The sequence below is a fragment of the Malaya genurostris genome, chromosome 2 (genome assembly GCF_030247185.1).
Source record: "Malaya genurostris strain Urasoe2022 chromosome 2, Malgen_1.1, whole genome shotgun sequence".
NCBI classification, from domain to species: domain Eukaryota; kingdom Metazoa; phylum Arthropoda; class Insecta; order Diptera; family Culicidae; genus Malaya; species Malaya genurostris.
Genome location: NC_080571.1, coordinates 284,852,573 through 284,879,117, shown reverse-complemented (window position 1 = coordinate 284,879,117; position 26,545 = coordinate 284,852,573). Strand labels below are relative to the sequence as shown.

Below are 26,545 nucleotides of genomic sequence, written 5' to 3'. Positions count from 1 at the left end.
TTTTGTTTGTGTTTTTTTTATTTTATGTTAAAACGTATTTTCTAAGATTATAACACCACAGCCTTTTTTGTGTTCCAAACATACTACAGTAAAATGGAATAAATGTTTTATCCCTAATTTTGAGGCATTCCAAAACATTAACATGAGGTTTTACGATTGTTGTTATGTACATAGACGTTTCGGACTACAAGAATACTAATGACTGGATGACATCTTCGACGGTACGTAGGTCATCGGTTCGATACGAGCCAGTTGCTGAAACTGGCCAATAATCAATCGCCACCAGGGGAACTCTCGATATTTCAGTTGAAATTCGGAACATGTTTCGTAGAATACTGGATACAACTGGGGCAGTAGCCCCTGATCTAAAGTCGGAAATAGATGATGCAAACAATGATCCCCAAATCTGGTAAGCGACTTAAACTGAGAACCTTTCGATTCGGAACAGTCGATGATCGTTGCTAGCTGATATATTCCGAAATCGATGTCCTTACTGTAAAACAATTACTGCTAGGGTAACAATGATTTGCAATGCTATTCGACAATTGAAAACCTACGGAATCAAATCTCCTGAGTGGACACTTTCCGGATGATGATGAGCCGCATTTATGCTAATAGTTCCGAATGCAAAACTTGCTAGCAAAACAATGAAAAACCACATGGTCAGCACCGTTTTCAAGCTACTGGAACCCGTGACGTACATAAAAACTGGCAACACGAAACCAATCAGATCTTCCACATAGAATGTATTACTTCTGTAGTACAGCGTATCGATCAAGCTAAATAAAAAGGAAAATTAAATTCGTTTCAAATTTTTACGATAATTTATATCAGACCTACCGTTTTCCAAGCTCATAGAAAAACATAACAACATAAATGAGCGGTTCGTAGATCCATGCTCCAAAACGCTGAAAGTGGTTTTTCTGGGAAGCGTCGGGTAACCAGCACAGAAACGGTTCAAAGTAAGATATTTCTAAATCCAAAATAGAATTCGTATACAAGTGATGCGAAATCACGTGCGATATTCGCCATTCCCTGTGAATATAAATGGGTTTTGTTCTAGTTTGCGTTCTTCTCAATTGATCAACAATGCTTAGCAGACCTGTAGCTGAAAAAGGTTAAATTGAAAATCAACATCCGCCAGTTGTCTCTTCGGTGGAAAAAATTGTGTGCACAAATGATTGTCCAAGCGAGGAACAGCCCACATGCAGCCACTACCAAATAGCTACCCAACTGAACGGCCGCGAATGCGAGGGCAAAGGTAGTGACCAACAATGAGTCCTGAATAAATTCCGAAATTCTCGCAGGCCGTTGATCCAAATCACTCAATCGGTCAGCGACACGTCGCTTCAAAGTTCGGTAAAATCCTTGCTCACTGAACGTCAGCCGAACATTCCGTGGAACCTGCGCCCGGCGAATTTCGTATGCCGGTAACAACTGTTCTGCATGGTTTCGAACGTGTTGAGTTTCGAATGCTTCCGTTATGTCTGTACCCTGAAATTTAAGATTCTCGATTGAAATTATCACCCTAAAGTTTTTCGACGGAATTCACCTGTGTCAGTCGGATCCAATCGGCACCGCCGGGATGTCGATCAGCAAACTCCGTTAAATCGTACAGCGTATCGTGAATTCGCCACAAACCTTCGGCGCCATCGTCTCGTCGTTTTCCTGCCAACCAAAGGTACCCAGTTTTGAGAGCAAGGTTTCGAAATGTCGGGTATTTTGCGGTGATTGTTTGAACCATTTCCAACTGCGGTGTTCCACGTGCATTCGGCTTACCCACCGCGGTAATGATGGCGGTGCTGTTGGATGCCAAGTTTACCATGGTTAACGGATCGATTGGAAACTATCTGACTATCAGCGGAGATAGAAAGTTATAGTTAGCTTAATGAGATACAGAGCATACAAGGTAGAAGGGAAAGATAGCTCTGTACAGAATGACGTCGATCGTTTATACAATTTTTTGTTACAAATTCTAAAATAGAAGGGAATCTTTTAGATATATTCGTTTTCGAGTGTTTTTAGTTATCGCCATATTCAATACAACAAAAGTTTTCTAGGTTTCATTTCCGTTATCATAACGTTGCGAAAACCAACCGATAGCTACAGCCTGTAACATAAGAGCGTGGTCACGATTACTCGCGATCGGTAAAGACTGTCCCAGAAAGTATGGACGCAACCAAAAACCGCTGCCATTTCGCAATGGTTCAGAATCTGTCAATTTTTATGGCTGCGTTCTATTGTTTACACTCTTCTCTAACCACTTGTGCAGTTGTTTATTCGTTTTCATTAGTTTGTTTCGAAATGCGTGGACTTTCAGCAGAACAACGTCGAAAAATTGTGTACAAATGGTGCACAGAACGCGGACTGTCACTGAGAAAGATAGCAAAAAGGGAAGGAGTAAGTGAAAAAGCCGTGCGAAATGCAATCAGGAAGTTTGGTGAGTATAACACCTTTGACAATAAACCGAAAACGAGTCGAAAAAAAGGTCCTGCTAAACCTCAGTTGGATAAACGTATACTGAAGGCGTTCGAGCAAAAGCAGGAGGTTTCAGTACGGGATGTGGCCAAAAAAGTGGGCACTTCGAAGTCAAATGTTCTTCGTGCTAAAGAACGTTTGAATCTTCGAACCTATAAGAAGCAGAAACAACCAAAACGTAGTCCGAAACAAGAAGCATCGATCAGGCCGAGGGTTCGAAAGCTGTACAATACGATTCTTGCTGGAAATTTGAACTGCATAATCATGGACGACGAAACCTACATGAAACTCGATTACAAATCCTTGGGACCACAATATTATACGGCGCGAGAAGGGCAAGTGTTAAACCAGTCCGAGACATCAATTGAAGTCGAAAAATTTGGTAAGAAAGCTATGGTCTGGCAAGCAACTTGTAGCTGCGGTATGATTTCGAAACCCTTCATCACCACTGCTTCAATGAACAGCGAAATATACATCAAGGAATGTTTACAAAAACGACTTCTACCCATGATTCGAAGCCACAAGGATCCTGTTGTCTTCTGGCTAGATCTTGCTTCTTGCCACTACTCGAAATCAACGGTAGAGTACTACTTTTACTACCAAAAATGTCACTTTCGTCCCAAAAGACATGAATCCACCAAATTGCCCACAACTTCGACCAATTGAGAAATTTTGAGCATTAACGAAGGCACATCTTAGGAAACATGTCTCGGCAGCCGAAACCATTCAACAGTTCGAAAAAGATTGGAAAAAAGTTTCAAAACTTGTCGCCAAGAAGTCTGTACGGAATTTAATGAGGAACGTTCGCAAGAAGGTGCACCAGCTAGTATACAATGGCTAAGTAGCAAATGTTGAGAATAATATTCTGTTGTTGTAGTCTAATATTATCAGTATATCGAATAAAATTTGAATATCTAACACTTGTGAATTATTTACAGCGAAATCAAAGTGCGTCTATACTTTCTGGGACAGTCTTTTATAGTTTTCGTGTGTCTTGGACTTGAGTTCCTAGCCCAGGCCTATATTCTGGGTCTGAATTCCGGACAGAAATTTTAGATCTGAACCTAAATTCTGAACCGGGAAGAAGAATTCTGGGTCTGTATACCAAGCTTTTTTCTATATTTTGTATGAATTCAGATTAGAATATAAACAGGATATGAATTTCCAATAAAAAATTGAAACTATTTACACTCATTCTTGTTTGAATAATTATTGGTAGTAACAGAACTTAAATTTTCATCTTCGTACTTTCGTTTTCGGAATTGCTTTTCGCAATGATATATTACCTACATGTGTACATAAATTTGTCAGGAATACATTTAACTCATCGCCTTCCTCAGAAGGATTTTTTAAGTATCGAAGCCCACTATTTGCGACTCATTGCCCACCAGTTAACAATTTTGAGTTTACTACCCACTGAAAATGAGCTGAAGGATTAGTTTGGAAATCACCTGTTCAGGAATCACTGGTTTAAGACAAAGAGAGCTTTAATTTGAATCATGATTTGTGAAAATCGGTTAAATTTTGCTGAGAAATCGAAGTGAGTTCCGAACAAGGTCTGCCAACAGTTCGCTTTCACATCTCATCCAAGTCAGTCGATAAAACAAAACCGCTTACGTTCGGGACGGAAGGAACTAAGTACAGTATTGTGTAGTGAACAATAGAACGACCTCGAAATGAGTGAACCAAACGAACAAAAGCTACCGCCGACACGAAAGAATACAATTGTTGTTGACTCCAGGCAGTGCAAAATTCGACCTTCGATACGAGAACTTCAAGGTTTGCTTTGGGTGCAAATGCATCTTGACATTCAACGTGTGCATTTATTTCAATGCAATAAGACGAATAATGTTGTTTACATCAAGTTCTATAAAGAGTTGGATGCAATTCAATTCGCAAAAGACAATAACAATGTTCATTTTGTGGAGCACGAGAACATTAAGTACAACATTCCAGTATATATGGAAGATAGTGCTATAGAAGTGCGTGTGCATGATCTTCCCTCAAGCGTCATCGATCCTTATATTCGCAAAACTATGTCCCAATACGGAGAGATTCACTCTATCGAAAAAAAGTGGAAGAACTTTTTCCCCGGTATTCTAAATGGCGTACGTTTGTTACGCATGCGCTCGAGGAGGCCTGTACCTTCTTATGTGACTTTCGGACAGGATACAAGAATTCCGTGCACCTATGACAATCAGATGGCCACATGTCAATATTGCCAAAAAGCTGTTCACTACGGTAAGCCATGTGATAAACTGGACAAGGAGACAACTACACCAAAGGACAACGGTGCTTCCTTCACACCAACCCCAAGCAACCCCAGTACACCTGTGATAGCCACTAACAACAATGAAGCATCCCCTTCAAAGAATCCACATCATCCCCTATAGAACAAAGTACACCAGCTGCATTTAACAACTTACCCTCCAACCAACCAGCAATTGCAACCAATGTACAACAAGGTGCAGCTACAGCAACTAGCAACGAAAAGAAGACGGAAATCGACAAAAATACCATCGATGCGGCAATGGATGATGAGACGAACTACGAACAAACTGCCCCTCAATCCTCGCAGGAGGGAAATGGAAGCTCCTCTCCCCCTAGAAAAGGGTGACAACGAGATCCAATACAAAACAAATTTTATCTAAAACCCCAGCTCAATCGGGCACGTAAAGGTTGTACGCAAATAGGCCTGAATAAAATTATCTTTTAAATAAAAAAAGGTCTGCCAACTACATGAAATTACCAGTAAATTTTATAAAAATTCGCATCTTCTTTCGCCATCACTTGTGAAGAAATACTCATGAAAATGAAAATGAAAATTTTTCCGGAACAGGATGTCGGATTAGGATAAAATTCGGTAGCGATCTATTGGACCATAAGATCTTTTATTTGAATCTGAGTGACATTAATTGTCACATACACACATATTTAAATACACGCATAGACTGCCACGCACTGATTAGTCCAAGACGAAACGTAATTTTGTGAAGACCATAGAAACATTTAATTTACCTTAGATATGATTATATGGAGAGTGGATGTATCAAGTGCCTTTAAAAGGGGGGGGGGGGTGTAACGGCATAACTCTGACACTACTTGCTACCAAACTTGGCACAGGAACTTTTTGCTTTTCAGAGATGGTTATAAGGACATTTTCAGAGGAGTGTCCTTAACAGGGAGCAAGGGGGTCATGAAACATTTTTTCTTATTTTACGAGAATCTTCGTTGCGCTGTTCAGCGGATTGTAGGTTAGTGCTATAGCAACTATATCTATCTCATTAATCCGAACAACACCACAAATTATCGGAAGAATTTCCGATTATATTAGAACACTAAAGAGTGTATCGATAAGTAGTTAGCAACATTCAAACAGTTATTACTCTGAAATGGCTTAATTTTTTTGCAACGTGTTTTGTGGTGACATGTTTGTTTAAATGTCAATAACAGCTGCGCAATCGATTGGTTTCGGTACGGTTTATCGTTTCAATGATGAGTCCAATTGATCCGGAAACGCGAAAGAAAATTCTGCACACTTGGTGCTCAGAAAGTGGTGTCACGTACAACGAAATTGCAAAACGGGTGAAAGTGCACCACACCAGTGTCAAAAATAATATCGAGAAGTTCGGTAAGGCCCTTTCCATGAAGAATTTGCCCCGATCCGGTAGGAAATTGGCCAAGCAGTTCAACACCAGCTTCGGGATGATTCAACGGATCAAAGTTCGGTTCTCCCTAAAAACGTACAAGAAACAGAAGGTGCCGAAAAAGTCCCTGGTACAGCAAGTTCAGGCCAAAACAAGAGCGAGAAAACTGTATAACCGGATTCTACAGAATAAAGACGGATGCATCCTGATCGACAACGAAACCTACGCCAAGGAAGACTCTTGAGCGCTGCCCGGACCGCAATATTACACGAAATCGGTGTACCAGGACCTGGACGACGCTGACACCACGGTGGCGATAGAAAAGTTTGGGCAGAAGGTGTTGGTCTGGCAAGCAATTTGTACCTGGGGTTTGCGATCGTCGGTTCGGTACGCCAAGGTGTACGAGGAAGAATGTTTGAAGAAGAGAATGCTGCATCTGTACAGAAAGCATAAGGCTCCTCCTCTCTTCTGGCCGACTTTGGTTTCAGCCCACTACGACAACTCCGTTCTACAGTGGTTGTCAAAAAATAATGTACAATTCGTGGAAAAGGACATCAACCCACCGAACTGTCCGGATCTTCGGCCAATTGAAAAGTATTGGGCGATTGTCAAGCGGCACTTTCGGAAGGAAGGTACAGTGTTCCAAAACATGCAGGAGTTAAAAAAAAACTGGACTGCTGCCACCAGGAAAGTCACAAAAGTAGCTGCGCAGAATTTAATGAAGAATGTCAAGTCCAAAGTGCGAGCGTTTCACAGAAACTAGGATTTTCTTCAATATAATCAGTGAAATGCATAAAAATGTAATTTTTCTACAATATATCGAAAACTGATGTCAAAATGATGTTTGTTTTCGTTTTTTTATTATTTTATGTTTTTTTTTCGCTTTTTTATTCGATAACCAATGTTGCTAACTACTTTTCGATACACTCCTTAGATGATAGTTCATACTAGTTTCAACGTGTTACTTATTTTTCAAACCTGTAGTTCCCAGAAATGCCAAGGAAAAGTAAGCAAAATATTTCTAAGAATCCTATTTTCGAAACCATTGGTAGTATGGGAAGATACACTGGTATTTTTTCGAATAAATAGTTAACCTTATCTATTTTTATTATTTTATATCTATTTTTAATAGACAAATATCCCTGATGAACAGTTAATTCTTGGAAATTGGTTATCTACTTGGGAAATCATTAAAAAAATTAAGAAATGGGATCAAATGATGTTATTACAACGTGAATGTATACATTAATTATGTTATCAATAACAATCCGCTAAAAATAAGCCCGGTGGCAACAATAAAGCGCTCTAGCCAGTGCTATAGTAACCAACACGTCGGTCCTTCGGGGCCTTCAAAGCTAGCAAGTCAGTGAGAGCAAAGTAAACAAATACAACACTTCATCGATTGTGAAAGTCAGTATTGCAATTTGGCACCGCCCGTTTCATAACGATATCACAATAAAACATATAAAAATTAACTTTGTTTCAACAAATCACAGATATATAGCATGAAATTTTTTTTATTTATGTTTACATACTTCTACGTTATTTTCGTCTTTGCGGAAAAGATGATGGTCACAAAAACATGGCGGCCCAGCAGGTACTTGCTAAAAATCGAAACGAAGGTAAGGCGCGTTGCGTACCCAAGGTAGACCATCCAATGTCCCAGTTAGAGACATTCTTGCTTTTCGTGACCTTCCATACAAGGTACTTCTTTGTCATTTCATAAAAACAATTGAAGTTTCAATTTAATAATTTTAATTTAACCCTTTTGAGACTTAGCTCTGACTCCTACTGCGTCCATTAGTTCATCCAATAGCAAAATTTAAAAAAAAAATGATGTGCTGAAATAAACTCGAAATAGGTTATGAAATCAACCACAAAATGTATAAAAATTTCAGCTTATTTTATAATTTATAGCAGTTAATCGTTTTGTTCAAATAATATGATATTTAAAAATAAGAGAAATATGTTTTATTAAACTCAAATCGTTGTGACTATATTAGTATTATATTACGATTAGAATTCTATGTAAAAGTGATGCTACGGCGAAGAAAAACTTATGTAAATTTCCTTAAGAATTAACCGTAATTGAGGAATAAATATATAAGGCGCGTAAACTGAGGTTTGGTGTAATTTCGTTTGGGATAAAAATTATATAAAGATTCATACTGATAGAATTGATGACACCAGATTATTTGGTTCAAATTCGAGAACCCCTGGTTTATAATGGGTAGCTTAGATTAGTCTTCCTACAGTATGAGCCCGTGCATTAAACGAAGAAACACTTCGAGCTAACAGGTCTGAATTTGGCTATGGGAACACTGGACATCAATCAGAAACTCGTGAAAGAACTCAACTTAGCTAACTACATCTTTAGAGCACAGAAGCACAATCGTGAATAGATAAATAACGGGATTAATTTATTTTGTCCAACTTTTTCCATCACGATTTGAATAAGGCTTAACGTTGCCCTTCATTGGATGCCTTTCACATCACGTTGTTTTGCACAGTGGTCCGCTACAAACATTAATTAGAAAAGCTTAAATTATTAACGGCTGCAAGTTATTCATTTTTTGCAGATTACCTTTGAGTGGAGTATTTAAAATGCAAAATTTGCTCAATAATAATAATCAAGATAATTAAAAAGGATTTGACTTCAACGACATTCAACCAATATATGCACATATTAATTTTAAGCTTGTCGGAATCTACAGTGCATTGGCTGGGATATGAGGAAATAATCACAACCGAAACTACATAAAAGTAAACAATTTGTGTACAGTTCAGACCCAGAAGGGTTAGTGCCATTCAGTCAAACATTTCATTATCCCGAATACGTTGTCTGTGACAATAACTAGCAACATCCTAGTGCTGGTAGGATGAGTTTTTTTTTGTTAAAAACAATGCATGATAAGTGATCAGAATTAATTGGCTCAAGTAGCACGTTTCCCTAGTTATTTGGAGATTTGTGCCTTGCCGTGGCTTCTCATCCTTTTTCTGATGGGAAGGGAAGGATAAAAAAAACATGGTAAGTCGGTGTTGCTCTTGGCTCCTAGAAATTTTTTCTGGCTACCTAGAGTTTCATTGATTCAAGGCTTCAGTCTTTTTCAAGGCTACCTGAATCACTAACGGTCTTTTTAAAGACTATCAATTAGTCAGCCTATCTCAAGGCAATTCAAAGAGTGATATTCTAATATTATCAGTCTTTTTCAAGACTAAGAAATTAATAAGCCTTTCTTAAGGCTAGCTATTCAAAGAACTATTCTTCAAACTAATCAGTCTTTATTAAGACTACCACAAAATCAGTCTTTATCAAGACTTTTCCAAACCAGGAGTCTAACCGAAGACTAATTTAGCCTAGTTAATTTAATTTAAAATTTCTTTCATTTCAAAAATGCCTGCGTCCAATCGGAAAGGCAACAAGCCTAAGGCTAAAAATAATTCAATACGGAATAAATCACAATCCGTTATTCAACATTTTTCTAATAACATTCACGATCTTATAGAATCTGAATGTAAAAATAAAAGACAACGGACGGATTTCCCTTCCGTTGATCCTATGCCGTCTAACAATATTTTCGAGATTCTTCCTGAATCCGATTGTAGCGACATAGAAGAAAATTCTTCAAAAATTCCCAAAGTGGACGCTTGTCGTTCTGGGAAGAAACATCAATCTATGCCACCAGTGACGGTGATGATTTCCGACTTCAAAGCATTCCGAATTGAGCTTTCTACTTTTCTCCCGGAAGTAAAAGTCCCATTTCAAATCGGACGAAGAGGAGAATGTCGAGTCTTGGTTGATGGATTGGAAGATTACGAACGTCTTATCCGATATTTGTCCGAGAAACTTCATACATTTTATCCATATGATATAAAATCAGACAGGCCCTTCAATGCAGTCTTGAAAGACTTATCAAATGATCAAAGTACTGATGAAATTGAAAATGAACTAAAAGAATTGCTTGGTTTTGCCCCTTCCCAAGTAATACTTATGAAAAAAGAGCGAGTGATACTTCTACACCACGCTCTGGAATTTCCAATGAACTTTACCTAATACACTTCAATCGAAGTGACGTAAACAATTTGAAAATTTTAGAAAAAGTACGTTTCATTTCCCACATTAAAATTCATTGGGAACATTATAAACGGCATAATCGTATTGCAAACTTAACGCAATGTCGTCGTTGCCAAGGCTTCGGCCATGGAATCAAAAATTGTCATATGGATATACGGTGTTTGAATTGTGGTAAATCGCATCCGAAAGACGTTTGTCCAATGAATGAAACCACTGATTAATTTGCATGTTCAATTTGCGACGGAAATCATAAATCCCATTAATTGAAATGTCCTGTCAGGGAGAAAATTTTAAACGCTCGTTCGCTTAGACAACAAGTCAAATCAACGACCTTAAATTTACAGAACATACCTGAAAATCAAAAAACCGTTACAAATGCCACGCCTAATTCTTCTAAGGCACTTATTTCTTCGAATTTAAAACAAACGGTACGCCTTAAAATTCGTTTTCTAACGAAAACAATTTATTGACAGATAGATCGTCATCATATTCTTCTAATGTCAGTTACGCTAGTGTAACAGGTGGAAATCTACCATTTAACTCTTCTAATGTAAATAATCAAAACACAGGACCGCCTTGCAGTTCATCTTCTAACGAAAACAATTTATTAATAGGTAGATCGGCCAAATCATCTTCTTCTAATGGCAGTCTACCTACCAATATCCCTTCAATGCCATTCGCTGAATTGAATTTGAAGATGAATTTTATAATTTCCTCAAAGTTCACAAAATTCATATTACCATTGTGACAGAAACTTTTCTTAAACCAAATGTCAAATTGAAAATCAATCCACATTATGTGGTTCAAAAATCACGTTTACAACGTGTTAAAAGCATAAAATTGGGCTTCTGAACCACTGTGCATTGTCGGGTAATCATGTTGTTCTCTGGTGTATAATAACGAATCCAGCCAAACATGTACTCGAAGTACACTTGCGTTCGTCTTGTATGAGCGGGATCCAGTGGCAGGGTATCTTTCTCATCTGCAGAATCATGTCCAACTATGGCAAGCTCGCGAACTTTCTCTCTCCGGCCATCTAGTACAATTTAGTGTCTTATTATTATTGTCGTTTATTTTGCCCCGAATTTGACCTCTATTTTATTTAGTTTTGACACTGTCAGCTTCGTATCAAACGTGTTTGCCTTTCTCATATAGTAAGGTTATGCAACCACTGTGCAAATCGACTTCACCTCCAAGCGCAGACGGCCGAGTGTCATATATCATTCGACTCAGTTCGCAGAGATCACAAAATGTATGTGTGTGTGTGTGTGTAAGTATATATGTGTGTATGTGACAAATAATGTCACTCAATTTTCTCAGATATGGCTGAATCGATTATCACAAACTCATAATCAAATGAAAGGTCATATTATACAATTTTATCCCGATCCGACTTCCACGCTAATACCGAAATTACAGGGTGATATGCACAAAAATAGGGGAAAAAATAGTCACACCCGATTCTCAGAGATGGGTGAACCGATTTCCAGAAACATAAAAACAAATGAAAGGAATCATTCAGTAATAGCCGTTCAACCGAGAAGGTTGTGTATAGAAGCGTACAGTTTAATAACGCTGATTAGTTTACACGCGTTAAATACGACAACGGTTGAACTACAGGTAGAAACCTGTTGGCAGCAGCCGTTAAAACGTAAAATCGTGCTGCATAAGAGAGCCCTAGTGCTGGGCCAAGCTGGTGAAGGAAACAACAAAGGGCGTTTCCCAAGCTCTACCCAGGCCACAATATACAGCCACAAGTGCTGAGCAGGAGAGTGCAAAGGCACATTGAAGAAGAAGAGTGCAAAGGCACACAGAAGCAGGAGAGTGCAAAAGCACACCGGTGCAAAGGCACTTCGGTGCAGAAGCATATCGGTGCGGAGCACAAGGAAGAAGGAGACAAGACAACTCGGTCTTTCCACTGCCATACAACACGCAGGTATACACCGGTGACCTGCGCTGGTTACAGCTGGCGAAGACGAAAGCAAATCGGAATTCGAGTGGTGCTGGATGTCAGGTAGCAGTAGCATCACATCATATTCTATCGCTACAGTGAGCTTCAGCATTGTATCAACGTCCAGATACATCCAACAAGAACATCTAGAGCAACGAGGATCTACACGGCAGTGCAACGGAGATAGACAACAATTTCAAGGTAGAAGTTTTTTCTTTTCCTTTTGATTGAGTACTGTGTAGTGTTGGTTTCATTTTTTAGTTTAAAGTTTGATTAAAAATTTTAATGTGATGGATGAATCCATGGACGTAAATCCTAGCATGAATCCTATACCCCCACGAACGAAAAAATATCAGGAGAGCTCTTCTGGGCCTTGGATAGTCTTTTTTAGACGTATATCAAAGCCATTAAACATTTACCAAATTTCTAAAGGTTTGACATCACGATACTCTTCAATCAAAGAGATCATAAAAGTAAATAACGATAAAATTCGTGTTGTGGTAAATAATTTGAAACACGCGAATGATATTGTCTCTTCGGAACATTTCATTAAAGAGTATAAAGTTTACATACCATCCAAAGATGTCGAAATTGACGGTGTTGTTACCGAAGCGAGTCTTTCGGTAGATGATTTACTCAAGCATGGTGTTGGGTGTTTCAAGAACTCTATGCTTGAGGGTGTGAAAATACTGGAGTGCAAACAACTGTACTCAGTAGTTCATGAAGAGGAAAAAAAAGTTTATCGCCCATCAGACTCGTTTCGAGTGACATTTGCCGGGTCTGCGTTGCCGTCCCATGTCTATGTCGATAAAATTCGCCTCCCTGTTCGGCTTTTTGTTCCAAATGTAATGAATTGTACGAACTGCAAAAAATTCGGACACACAGCTACTTACTGTAGCAATAAACCAAAATGTATTAAGTGTGAAGGACCTCATAAAGATAATGATTGCAACAAGGAAATTGAAAAATGTATTTATTGTGGGGAAAGTCCTCATGAGGATATTTCAGTATGCACTGCATTTAAAGTGCATAAAGACAAAATTAAGCTTTCTTTAAAAGCACGGTCTAAGCGCACATATGCAGAAATGCTTAAAACGGTCATTGATGTCCCCCCTTTGGAAACCGAAAACGGGTTTTCAAATCTAGAGGAAACAGAGGACTCTGACTCTGACGGAAATAGTGAAGGTAATTCGTTTTTCACTACCCAAGGGTCAGTTAAGAGAAAGAAGTCTTCTTCCAAATTACCAAAAAAGACACCTAAAGTTTCATCTTCAAAAAAAGATCCCCGTGTTAAACAAAAAAAGTCAAAACCAAAGACTGTGCCTCCTGGTTTGTCAAATTCACAAACCAATCCAGGATCTAGCACAGAAAAAGGTAATAATCCTGTGGGCTCCATTTCACAGCCACCAACAGGATTACTGAAGTTTTCGGAAATTGTTGAATGGATTTTCTCAGCATTCAATATATCTGAACCCTTAAAGACCCTCATAATGGCATTCCTTCCAATAGCTAGAAATTTTTTGAAGCAGTTATCAGCTCAATGGCCAATTGTCTCAGGTTTTGAATCTTTTGATGGATAATTTATCACCCGCCGCAAATGATACAATCACTGTCCTGCAGTGGAATTGTCGAAGCATCATGCCAAAACTTGATTCATTTAAAATTTTATTGCATAGTCAAAAATGTGATGTATTTGCTTTATGCGAAACATGGCTTACTTCAAACATAGCTTTAAATTTTAATGATTTTAACATTATACGTCTCGATAGAGACTCTCCGTATGGTGGAGTGCTTTTGGGAATTAAGAAATGCTGTTCCTTCTATAGATTAAACATCCCTTCAACTTCTAGTATAGAAGTTGTTGCTTGCCAAATAAACATTAAAGGCAAAGATATTTGCATAGCTTCGGTTTATATTCCTCCAAAAGCACAAGTTGGACAGCGACAGCTTAATGAAATGGTTGAAGCCCTTCCTGTTCCACGATTGATTCTGGGGGATTTAAATTCGCACGGAATGATGTGGGGTTCCGTTTACAATGATAGCAGATCATCTTTAATACAAAACATTTGTGACAATTTTAGCATGACGGTATTAAATATGGGTAGCATGACACGGATCCCAAGACCTCCTGCACGCCCAAGTGCATTAGATCTATCTCTTTGCTCAACATCAATTCGACTAGATTGCACCTGGAAAATATTGCCTGATTTACACGGTAGCGATCATTTACCAATCATCATCTCAATTAGCTGTAACAAATGTATTGCTAATTCAGCTAGTATTCCATATGATTTGACAAAAAATATCGACTGGATTAAATACCAAAGTAGAATCTCTAGTATTTTGAATTCAATGGAAGAGCTCCCTCCACTTGAAGAATATGACTTCCTCATTTGTTCGATTCTGGAGGCAGCAGAACAATCCCAAACTAAACGCTTTCTTGGGCCAACGACTAACAGAAGGCCTCCCAACCCCTGGTGGGACAAAGAGTGCTCAGAGGCTAAACTCGCAAAACAAAATGCTTGCAAGTCGTTTCTAAAACGGGGAGGAGGAACTCCTCAGAATTTTGAAAAACTTATGGTTTTAGAAACCAAGTACAAGAGCATACTTCGAGCCAAAAAATGTAGCTATTGGAGACATTTTGTCGAAGGTTTGTCAAGAGAAACCTCAATGAGCACTCTTTGGAATACGGCCAGACGAATGAGGAATCGTAACGTGGGCAATGAGAGTGATGAATACTCGAACCGATGGATATTTGACTTTGCTAGGAAAGTTTGCCCAGATTCTGTTCCTACGCAAAGCATTATACGGGAATCTCCTCCAAATAATGGTTTTATTAATAACCCATTTTCAATGATGGAATTTTCTATAGCACTCTTGTCTTGTAACAATAACGCCCCTGGGTTGGACAGAATTAAATTCAACTTGGTGAAGAATCTGCCCGACCTCGCAAAAAGACGTTTGTTGGAATTGTTCAACAAGTTTCTTGAGCAAAATATTGTTCCGCCTGACTGGAGACAAGTGAAAGTTATCGCCATTCAAAAGCCGGGGAAACCAGCTTCCAATCACAACTCATATAGACCCATTGCGATGTTGTCCTGCATCAGAAAATTGTTCGAAAAAATTATTCTACGACGTCTCGACACTTGGGTCGAGACGAACGGTTTGTTGTCAGATACTCAGTTTGGCTTCAGTAGAAATAAAGGGACGAATGATTGCCTTGCATTACTTTCGTCTGACATCCAAATTGCCTTCGCTCAAAAGCAACAAATGGCATCTGTATTTTTAGACATTAAAGGAGCATTTGGTTCAGTTTCCATTGATGTTCTTTCAGACAAGCTCCACCAACATGGACTTCCAGCGGTTATAAATAATTATTTGCACAACCTTTTGTCAGAGAAGTGCATGTATTTTTCACATGGCGATTTGGCAACATTCAGAATTAGCTACATGGGTCTCCCTCAAGGCTCATGCCTCAGTCCGCTCCTCTATAATTTTTACGTGAATGACATTGACAGCTGTCTAGTAACCCCATGTACACTAAGGCAATTGGCAGATGATGGCGTGGTTTCAGTTACTGGGCCCAAAGCTATTGATCTGCATAAACCATTGCAAGATACCTTAGATAACTTGTCCGTTTGGGCTGTTCATCTTGGTATCGAATTCTCTGCGGAGAAAACAGAGTTAGTCGTATTTTCAAGAAAGCATGATCCCGCGCAGCTTCAGCTCCATATGATGGGAAGAATGATCCAACAGGTTTTGACTTTCAAATACCTTGGGGTGTGGTTTGATTTCAAATGCACGTGGGGAGAACACATTAGGTATCTGATAACGAAATGCCAACAAAGGATAAATTTTCTTCGAACAATAACAGGATCTTGGTGGGGTTCTCATCCGCAAGATCTAATAAAATTGTATCAAACAACGATACTTTCAGTGATGGAATATGGATGCGTTTGTTTTCGTTCCGCTGCAAACTCTCATTTTATCAAACTTGAGCGAATTCAGTACCGTTGTTTGCGAATTGCCTTAGGCTGCATGCACTCGACACATACAATGAGTCTTGAAGTTCTGGCGGGAGTTCTTCCATTAAAAGATCGATTTTGGGAGCTTTCATCACGCCTGCTAATAAGATGTGAGGTGCTGAATCCCATGGTAATTAATAATTTCGAACGACTAGTCGAGCTTCGATCTCAAACAAAATTTATGACAGTATATTTTAACCATATGTCACAGGAAATCAACCCTTCAAGATATATTCCTATCCGTGTCAGCATCCTAAGTGCCCCTGACTCAACTTTATTATTCGATACATCCATGCAGCGTGAAGTGCGTGGAATCCCGGATCATCTACGCTCGACGGAAATCCCAAAAATATTTTCAAGTAAGTTCAGGCATATTGACTCTGAGAAAATGTTTTACACGGACGGATCGCGAATTGAAGAAGCGACAGGGTTTGGTATGTTCAACAATAATGTTTCGGCCTCATTTAGGCTTCAAGAACCTGCATCTGTTTATATAGCAGAGCTAGCAGCAGTTCATTATAGTTTGAGTGTAATCGTCACATTATCTCCAAACCATTATTTCCTCTTCACAGATAGTCTGAGTGCAATTGAAGCCATTCGCTCAATCGCTGCTGGCAAAAACGAACCGTTTTTTTTGGGTAAAATAAAACAGTGTCTGAACGACATATTGAATAATAATTATCTAATCACTATAGTCTGGGTCCCGGCTCATTGCTCCATTCCAGGCAATGAAAGAGCCGATAATTTAGCCAAACGTGGTGCTATTGAGGGCGAAATTTATGAGCGACCGATTGCTTTCAACGAATTCTATAGTTCGTCTCGCCAAAGAACACTTGCCAGCTGGCAAGCATCTTGGGATAGAGATGATCTGGGTCGGTGGATGCACTCAATTATTCCGAAAATATCGACAAAGGCATGGTTCAGGGGACTGGATGTGAGTAGGGATTTCATTCGTGTGATGTCCAGACTCATGTCCAATCACTACACGTTAGATGCACATCTCCTTCGAATTGGGCTCTCCGAGACTAATCATTGTGCTTGCGGAGAAGGTTATCGGGATATTGATCATGTCGTTTGGACATGCGTGGAGTATCGTGATGTCAGATCTCAACTAATAAATTCTTTGCGTACCCAAGGTAAACTATCCAATATCCCAGTTCGAGACATTCTTGCTTGTCGTGACCTTTCATACATGAAACTTATTTATCATTTCATAAAGAAAATTGGAGTTTCAATTTAATAAAGGCCCCTTTTAAGACTTAGTTCTGATCCCAGCTGCGTCCATGAGTTCAACCAATAGCTAAATTAGAATAAAAATTATGTAATGATACAAACAAACTCGAAACAGTTTATGAAATTATCAACAAAATGTCTGAAAATAACAGCTTATTTTATAATTTATAGAAGTTAATCATTTGGTTCAAATAATATTTCCGAGTAGATTTCATAATTAATGACGAGTTACCTAAGATGATATTTAAGCTATAAGAGAATATGTTTTAATAAATTCAAAACGTTGTGACTATGTTAGAATTAAATTAGGATAAGAATATTATGTAAAAGTGATGCTACGGCGAAGAAAAACTTATGTAAACTGCCTTAAGAAATAAACGTATTTATGGAAAAAAAAAATGAAAGGTCTTATCCAATTTTCCTGAATTTCATTTGGATCCGACTTCCGGTTCCGGAGTTACAAGGAAATATGTGCAAATTTATGAAAAAATGTCGATTTTCTCGGAAATTTATGGGCCGATTTTCACAAACTAAGAGGCAAATAAAAGGTCTTGAAATTATTTAAAAAGTAGCCGAAAAGTTGATCCAGAACGGACTTCTGTTTCTGGTATTACAGTGCAATTAGTGAAACATTTCAATTCCATGAGTATATTGCTTCACAAGCGATGGCGAAATGACGTGCACATTTCTATAAAACTTACTGCTAAATTCATCTAGTTGGCAGATCATATTTGTTAGTGAATATATAAAACTACTTTGGGACTACTAATCCCCGGTTTCCGCTTCCGAAAGCACCGATAATAGTGAAAAAAATGCTCCAAAAACGGAACTCTCTTCGATTTCTCAGCAACGGTTAAGCCGGTTTTCATGAATCATGATTCAAATTATTGCTCTCGTTGTCTTAAAATATACTGTGCAGTTTTGTCCAGATCCGACCTCCGGTTCCGAAATTATAGGGCGATGAGTGTCAAAACATTCAAATCGTCATTCAAAATGACGATGCAAAACTGACACGCGTCGGTACATTCGGGATTGCTCCGTTCGCAGCGTGCTTTGTTCAATTTCGTGTAGCGTGCAGGGTTGCCAAATTTATATCTATATTTTTATGCGAAAAGTACTTAAATTTGTAAATCTACACTTATTACCTTTCTCATACAGAAGGTTTATGCTTCAACTTGAAAAATTGACTGGTGAAAATTGTGGCCCGTAGGACCAAGTGTTTTATGTCATTCGACACAGTTCATCGAGCTGGGCAATGTCTCTGTGTGTGTGTATGTATGTATGTATGTGAGTATGTGTCAAATAATGTCACTCATAAAATAAAAAATCTCATAGTCCCATAGGTTGGCAAGGACAAGGATATTTGAGAAGATCATATCTCTCCAAAGACGATCACAGACAAGTAGTTCAGTCACGGTATGAAATCTCTTTTGAAGTAGTTTTATATGTAAGTGGTTTCATCTGCATCTTTTTCTGCCTTTTGATGATTAATTAGTTAGAATTATGTGAAAAATATGAAAAATCGCTCTCTTTCATTAAACTGAAATGTTAGAGCATAGTATATTTGAATAAGTTGTGTAGTTTTAATGATAAATAACTTTGTATAACATGAAATTTTCATAGAAATTAAAAATACCTATATAAGTTTTCTTACAAAAGCTTGGTTTAGGAGACCCTTTTCAGAAAATACTTTGTATCATGAATTTCACTTATGTTACGGGATAGTCACTTCTGCAAATTTGTTTGAAGTGACTTTCTGCACAAATTGGTCGAATCTACTTAGCCCCTATGTTAACCGTGACCTAAAATAATATATTTATCTCACTTTTAGGCTATCATTTTGAGTAACATTGCTGAAGATACTGTAGCTCGAAAATCACGTTTACAACGTGTATCAATTAAGAGTGTAAAATTGGGCTTCTCAACCACTGTGCATAGTCGGGTAATCATGTTGTTCTCTGGTGTATAATAACGGTTCCAGCCAAACATCTACTCGAAGTGCACTTGCGTTAGTCTTTTTAGTCCTTAATAGGTATGTGCGGGATTCAGTGGCAGCCCAAGTAGCATCTGTAATTTGCTCATAAAAAACAAAATAAACTCTTATTTTTAGAGAATGTGTTTAGTTGGCGAATATCCTGGACACAAATCAGCAATATTTCAATCCAACACGAAATTCTCATTGACAACTAATTTTGTTATTAAAATCAGAAAATTCGTTTCTAATTATCTATCACCATCATTACTGAAGGACAGCACAAAGAAAACAAAAATGAAATGGGTTTTATTAGAAAGTTTACTAGCCAAAAATTCATGAGAAGTGTTAAAGCAAAACAATCCATTAAAAAGCAAATGAGGACAGTTTTGTTGAAACGGCTTCCAAATTGTTTAGATGTTTTTCGCATAAGTTAAGAAATATCCATATATAAATTTCTAAACCGATTTGTAAAAATGACGTAAACTCTAAGTGGAAAGTGTGCATTGTGCGTAATAATGTATTTACGCGGAACAGCGAAGTGAGTTTCGAATGTTGCACTCTAACTGTATATGTCAAATGATGTTTTTTGTATCTTTCAACCTTCCGGGCTACGCCGTCCGGTGTACTACTTGTATTCGGTTTTTGTTTTCTGAGTGCTCAAAATTTTCAGTGAGAGAGTCGATTTTGCGAGGTCGAATGAAGAAAACAGCGATTAAGAAGAAAAATTTTAAAAAGAAGTTTATGTTTCATTTATGTCTTTTTCTCCAATACAACATCGTATTCATACCTGCCAATATAGAGAAGACAACCGGGACTGAAATTTTTTTCGGTAGTAGTGTGCCATCTAGTGGCTAGTAGTCATTACGGTGTTAACATTTTCTCGGTGACAGAGTGCCATATAGCCGCAAATTGCAGAAGCCAATTCAAAAATTAATGTTGGTTGAAAACAAAGTTTTATTTTTCTAATTCAACTAAAAAATTAGTTGAATGGATATGAAGTGTGCCTCAGCTAAGAAATGACAGCAAGTTTAATTGGTGAATTCAACTAAAAAAATAACCATTTCAACAAATATTTCATTTTTATCTAGGGAATTAGAATTAAAAAATCTAAATTTGCAAAAGTAAGATTTTTTTAGTTGGCTCAAAAAATCAGAAAATCAACTAGTTTTTTCGCCAGATGCTGATTTTGGTCTTTCCGTGTATAAGTTACTGTTATTGAAATGTAATAACTTGTGCTACTTGGGAGGATATCTTTCTCATCTGCAGAATCTTGTCCAACTATGACAAGCTCGCGTACTTTCTCTTTCCGGTCATCCTTTTTCCATCCCGTTTGCCACAACATTCACTTCTCTCTGTTTCCTTCCTTTTCTTCCGCAAATTCATCACCATCACTCACGGAGGGCCGTTCCAATCGGGGACCCAAACCTACATTTTTACACGCCAGATATCTTTCGATCTTTGCTTGCAATATACTTGTCAAATTTTGCTAGTCACTTTATTCGGTCAAAACAATTTTTTTAATATTCAAATATAAATTCATTATTCAAGTCGCAGTATATTCTCAAACACAAACCCACACTCTATTAGCTACAATTCTTTTTTGAAAACGGTTGATTTTCACACTAACTTTTCTCTACTATTTAATTACAAAGCTATAAATAATTACCCGAAATTCGAAAACTCGTTTCCTCCAATAGATGCTAGACCTAGTTAGAAGCCTCACGCATAGGACCCAACAAGTAAAGTAAAAGTTAGCTTCATTTGTGTTTACTGTCAATCAACCGGTACACGAATGCATGCAAAATTGATCGATATGCCGGAGCCAACGGACCCTGCTACGTTTCACTTGTAATCCGTTCGCGCGAACAACACAGACTGACCAGCGAACTGCCCCGCCTGGACGCACAGTTCACCAGCCTTCTTTGATTTTTGATTCGGACAAAGAGGAGAAAACTGGCAAAAAAGGTGGCGGCGCCATCCGCCTGTGCAAATCGCACGCCACGGTTTATTGCCAAAATGTGCCACCCTGTCTACTCTACCGTAGTGGTAAATTATTTGATATGTCAATATTTCGGAAGCAAATCAATTTTTGAGCCAATGAGTGACGCGATGATCAATCACGCAAACAGACGGAGAAGTGGAACAAGAGGAATGACTGAAGTGTTGCAGTCGGCAGCAAACAAGGCATTAAATGTTAATGTTCTTGAATTGATTAATGAAATCTATTGTTTTTTTTATCGACCCCATCTGTATTTTGCTCACTTGTATGAAATCAGACGCACATCACCAAATCATACTTATACCAACAACCTTGAGATTAGACAAATTGACACTTTCAGAATGAGATCAAAACTATAAAAGTCAATTAGTTCCACGCATTCAATCATTGGTAGCTATTGAAACTGAAGTGAAAGAAACTCACTGGAATCATCAACTGCTAACATGTATAATCAGATGGTATTCCAAACAACATTGTTCTCAGAGGTATACTAGTTAACTTACCACTCTTTCCATGAAACTTGTGATGCTTCCTGAACACGGAAGCAAATAAACAAATAATCGAAATAACACACTTTCACTTAAAACCCCAATCGTTCGGAGCTAAATATTGTATAGCTTTAAATCTAAATATGATATCAATAATGCACTTTCCAACCAATGAACTCGCTTAGAAAATACACTTTCATTTATTAAGTTATGAAAGATGATGTCACGAATGCACTTGTGATAATCATGGTTTAATAGATGTAATATTGTGTCATCACCGAAGAAATTACGGCATGCTTGAATTTACGTCGAAGATAAAATTAATTTTTTCTAAGAGTGTATTTTCGCTGTGTACGTATATAAATGAATATGAACCAAACATCGAAGTTCACGGAATTCATCAAAGAATACTTTCTCAAAATACTTCCAATAAGTGGACCCAAATCAAATGCAACACGCTAAGGACAACAGTAGCGAGAAATTAAACGTCTAATAGAGGCTATCTCTGATCACACTTTGATTTCTTAAGAACTGTAAACAGGTCGCATGTTTCATCTACACTCTTAGAAAAAATGAAACTTACACTTGAATGTTGTGTCTTTTTCGATGTAAACTTCAGCTAAATTAGCAGGGAATGTAATGATATAACTAGATTGCGGCACTTCTTTTATGTGCATCTAAAAAGACGTAAATAAACAGAAAAAAATGAGAATTACAGCTGATATAATTCTACAAACGATACAATCTATAACTACTTAACTTTTCAAACGACGCAATATTCCACTCGTACAGAGTTTTACAGGATCCGAATGTAATTTACACACGGCTACCAAGTGACGCTGTATGAATTTATATGAATCAATTGAAGACAAACACGAGAAAAGGTCCTAAGTGCAAATGACAGTTTCTCTTTGTTTACTTTCTCTTTCGAGTATTACAGTCCAATCAGCAATCTTTCCATCTAACACTTCACATAGGATAATAGTAAAAACCATAAACTTTCGATATGCACTGTAGAATTTGTTGGAAATTACTGGAATTTGCCGTAATAATTGAAAGAGAATGTAAACCAAGAGAAACTGTCATTTGCACTTGGGACCTTTTCTAATGTTCATCGAGAATTATTTATTCATCAATCAGATATGGCCTTCTGTGGTTCAGTCGATTAACTGGCGTGCTTTGTGATCTGATGGTTCTTGGTTCAAGTCGCGCTGTTGCTATCGATCCCTAGTTTTTTATTTCATTCAATTCAAGTCATTTTATTTTCAAATCACATGATTTCACATGTTCGTGAATATAAATTTGTGTGAAATACAACGCTCCATTTATGTGCATCTTAAAAGATGTAAAATCACAAGATTTTCTCGAACTGTGTATATACGACTTTTTCTAAGTGTGTTTATATAAGCACGAAAATCATACATTTCGAGTAATCGTTTGGGTAAATCCGTGTAAAGGTCTATTCTCACTAGACCGATTCGATTTTAATCAATCCGCATAAAAAAGTCGGTTTAGGAGAGCTCGGATCGGTCGGATCAGCATAGTGTGGATAGACCTTAATGTTGCTAAGAAAAGCAAAAATATCTTTACAAATGAAACTTTTTTTTTTCATTAATGCAAACAACCATTTCTTTCGCTAGCATCAATGAATTACATGCAACGTATATTCATTACGAAACCGTACATTTTAACTACAGAGAACGTAAACTTATGTCTCATTGTGTAAAATTTGGTCTTATTTTAATTTTACGCGACTGAAATTAATACATGGTAAACTTACAGGTTTATAAGATCTTGTGTCGAGTGAAATTGATTTTTTGGATTTTTCCTAAGTGTGCATCAAAAGGACGCAAATTTGTTCTGAATCCTGATAGGGTGAGACAATATCATTACATATAAATTCTGTTATCATTACAATACAGAACTTGCGTTGAAAAACAACTGTCGCACAAGTACGTGTCATAAAGCCGAAAATAAACAACATTTCTTTTATGTGGAACACATCTTTATTTTCAATATAGGGGTGCAAATCAAAAACTCAACGAAAAATACACGTAGACAGCTCAGTATATTTTGTATCAATTATTAATACTATTTCATAATTTGATTGGAAATATTTCTTAGTTTCGATTTGAATGTATCAAACCACGTATTTTCAAATACAAATGATTGAAATTTTCATTTGTAGCGAACAGTGTCCAATTTTGTCTGCTAAAAATCTCCGGCATATCGGATTTCCCTGCCATAGACGACGGTTTTGAAGGAGTAAGCGATATATCAAAGGGAAAGCATCGCTCTGATTGGTCCATCGATTCAAAAGCGAAGCTGTTGGAAGCACGCGAATCTATAAATAGAAGCGAAATTATAGCTAACGTTTCAGTTCTACGCGTAGCATGCTAGAGGTAGGTTGTTGCTAGACAGCAAGACAAAAAGTGCCATAAAACGATCTGAAGCTTGAATTGGAGCACTAGAAATTTTGATTGCATTGTTCCACATCAATGGCTCGAACAACCCCATGGGGCTGATCCTTGTAGTTTTACCATGAAAATGTCGAGTTTTGTGACGAATAAAATGATTTTGCAAGGAGTTTTCTATTATTTCAATATGACGAAAACTGCCGTCAAAATTCATCGCATTTTCAATTTAAAAGCGGTAAGCGCCACTAAAGTTTGTAGATAAAGAATTGGAGGAATCAATCAATCAAGACCCGAGGCAAACTCAGAAAAGACTTACAAAATCACTCGAATTTACTCAGCCAGCCGTTTGCTAATGTTTAATAACAATGGGAATGTTCCGAAGGGTAAACAATTGGGTGCCGTATGAGTTGAAGCCTATGGACATGAAACACCGTTTTTCTCCGCGAGCGAACAAGTGCTTCAACGGCACAAAAGGAAAGTTTTTTCGCATCGAATTGTTAATGACGATGAAAACTTGGTTCATCGGGATAATCCGATAATACGTCGAGCAACGTATGGATACCCCGACCATGCATCATAATCGACGGTCGTTCAAAATACACTCAAGTATTTTTTATACGAGGGATAAGTACCGCATGAAAAATTAAAGAAAAAACGTATAACATTGAAAATTCGTACAAAAAAACGTATAACTTGAAAATTGGTATAAAAAATCATAATTTTGAAAATTCGAATGAAAATACCGCATAATTTTGAAGTTTTGCATAAAAAACCGCATAACCTTGAAAATCCGTTTTAAAAAAGTAACACAAAACAGTAACCGCATGAAAAGAGACTTGAGTGGCCTGAGCATTGCAAAAAAAAGGGCCACCATACACCGATAGACACGACAAAGTAACTTTGCTACATGACAATGCTTGCCCACATGTTGCACAGCCGGTAAAACATACTTAGAATTGCTCAAACGGGAAGTCCTATTCCACCCGCATATAGCTCAGACATTGCTCCTTCCGATTACTATTACTATGTATCAATCGATGCAGCTTGACCTGACCAACTAGCACTTTTTTGTTGCGCTTATAAAGGTTTTAACATTAAGGTCATTCACCTCTTCAGGCCAGAAAAACTTTCTGAGCCTATGTGCGGGGTTGGGAATCGAACCAAGGTGGGCTGCGGGAAAGACATCGACTTACCCATCACGCTATACCCGTCCCCATCAGAAAATGGGTTCATTCCATTGCGACCAAACCGGTCGAAGTTTTCAAAAATGGAATCCATGAATTCCCATAAAGTTAGATAACAGCAGTGGATAGCAATACTTTGAATATTAAACTTGTAACCATTTGCTGTCAAAGTTTTGAATTTCGAGAAAATAAGTGCTCCCAATATGATAAGAAAAATAATTTCATAGGATGAAACTTGTAAATGAAGAATTTTCTTTGTTTTATTTTTCCTTTTTCGCCCGCTCCGAACAGAAAGCGAAAGCCTACCATTGTTCACTTTCTCTTACGGATTATTACGGCCCGCAAAAAAAAACATCCCGTTAATTTTGAAGTACAGATCGAAAGGCGGTTTCGTTTCGTTCAGCCCACTATGCAAAGTTGAGAGGCGAGGGTTTTTCATGGGGCCAAATTAATGGATTCGATTATACTTTCATATTACCACGAATGTTAGACTAAAGCAGAACACAGTGTACTATTTTTGTTATCCATGCCTGCTGTGATCATTCAATCATTCTTGATCAGTGAGATTCTCTATAGCAAGCTATGACATTACGTCAATATGGTGGTATTTTACTTGGCTTCTCTTTGGAATCTTTTTAATATGTCCTTCAATATGGTTTTCATTTAAAACGCAACGTTGCTCATTATTAATCCTTCACTACCACTTTCAATATTTAAAATAAGTGATTTATCTCTTTCTTGCATTACTCTCTTTACTGCATAATCATTCACGCAAGGATCAGTCAGTCTGCACCGTAATCAGACGGGTATTAATCGGCTTCACTTCACAATTTGCCGTATGCGACATTGAAACCAGCTAGTCCTCCCTGAACTATCAGCTGACCATAAAGGCAAAGTTCAGCCCAACCCGGGAAGATCATGCCTTTCTTTACGGTTGTCGGACGAATGTAGGAAACATTCGAAATTCCGCTGAGTCACGATTCCGCTGAGTCGCTTCTGGTCCATGCCGTGTACGTAACGTACAATGTATATCTTGTTACGCAATGAAACATTGCGATTAGGGGAAAACAGGG

The 26,545-nt window shown here is 37.8% G+C and overlaps 1 protein-coding gene across 2 annotated transcripts; it reads right to left on the bottom strand.

The window, feature by feature from the left end:
• On the bottom strand, window positions 1-21,246 carry LOC131430406 (cytochrome b5-related protein-like). Of its 2 annotated transcripts, none has more exons than XM_058595353.1 (6): window positions 21,051-21,246; window positions 1,553-1,854; window positions 1,103-1,494; window positions 841-1,035; window positions 558-779; window positions 1-493 (listed from the first exon to the last, which is right to left on the bottom strand). In XM_058595353.1, the coding sequence occupies exons 2-6, from the start codon at window positions 1,823-1,825 to the stop codon at window positions 196-198; spliced, it is 1,380 nt and encodes a 459-aa protein (XP_058451336.1). In that variant the 5' UTR covers window positions 1,826-1,854; window positions 21,051-21,246; the 3' UTR covers window positions 1-195. The 2 variants fall into 2 exon arrangements, with proteins under 2 accessions (XP_058451336.1, XP_058451337.1); XM_058595354.1 differs by having other exon boundaries at window positions 1,553-1,802.
• Between the last annotated feature and the right edge of the window lie 5,299 nt (window positions 21,247-26,545).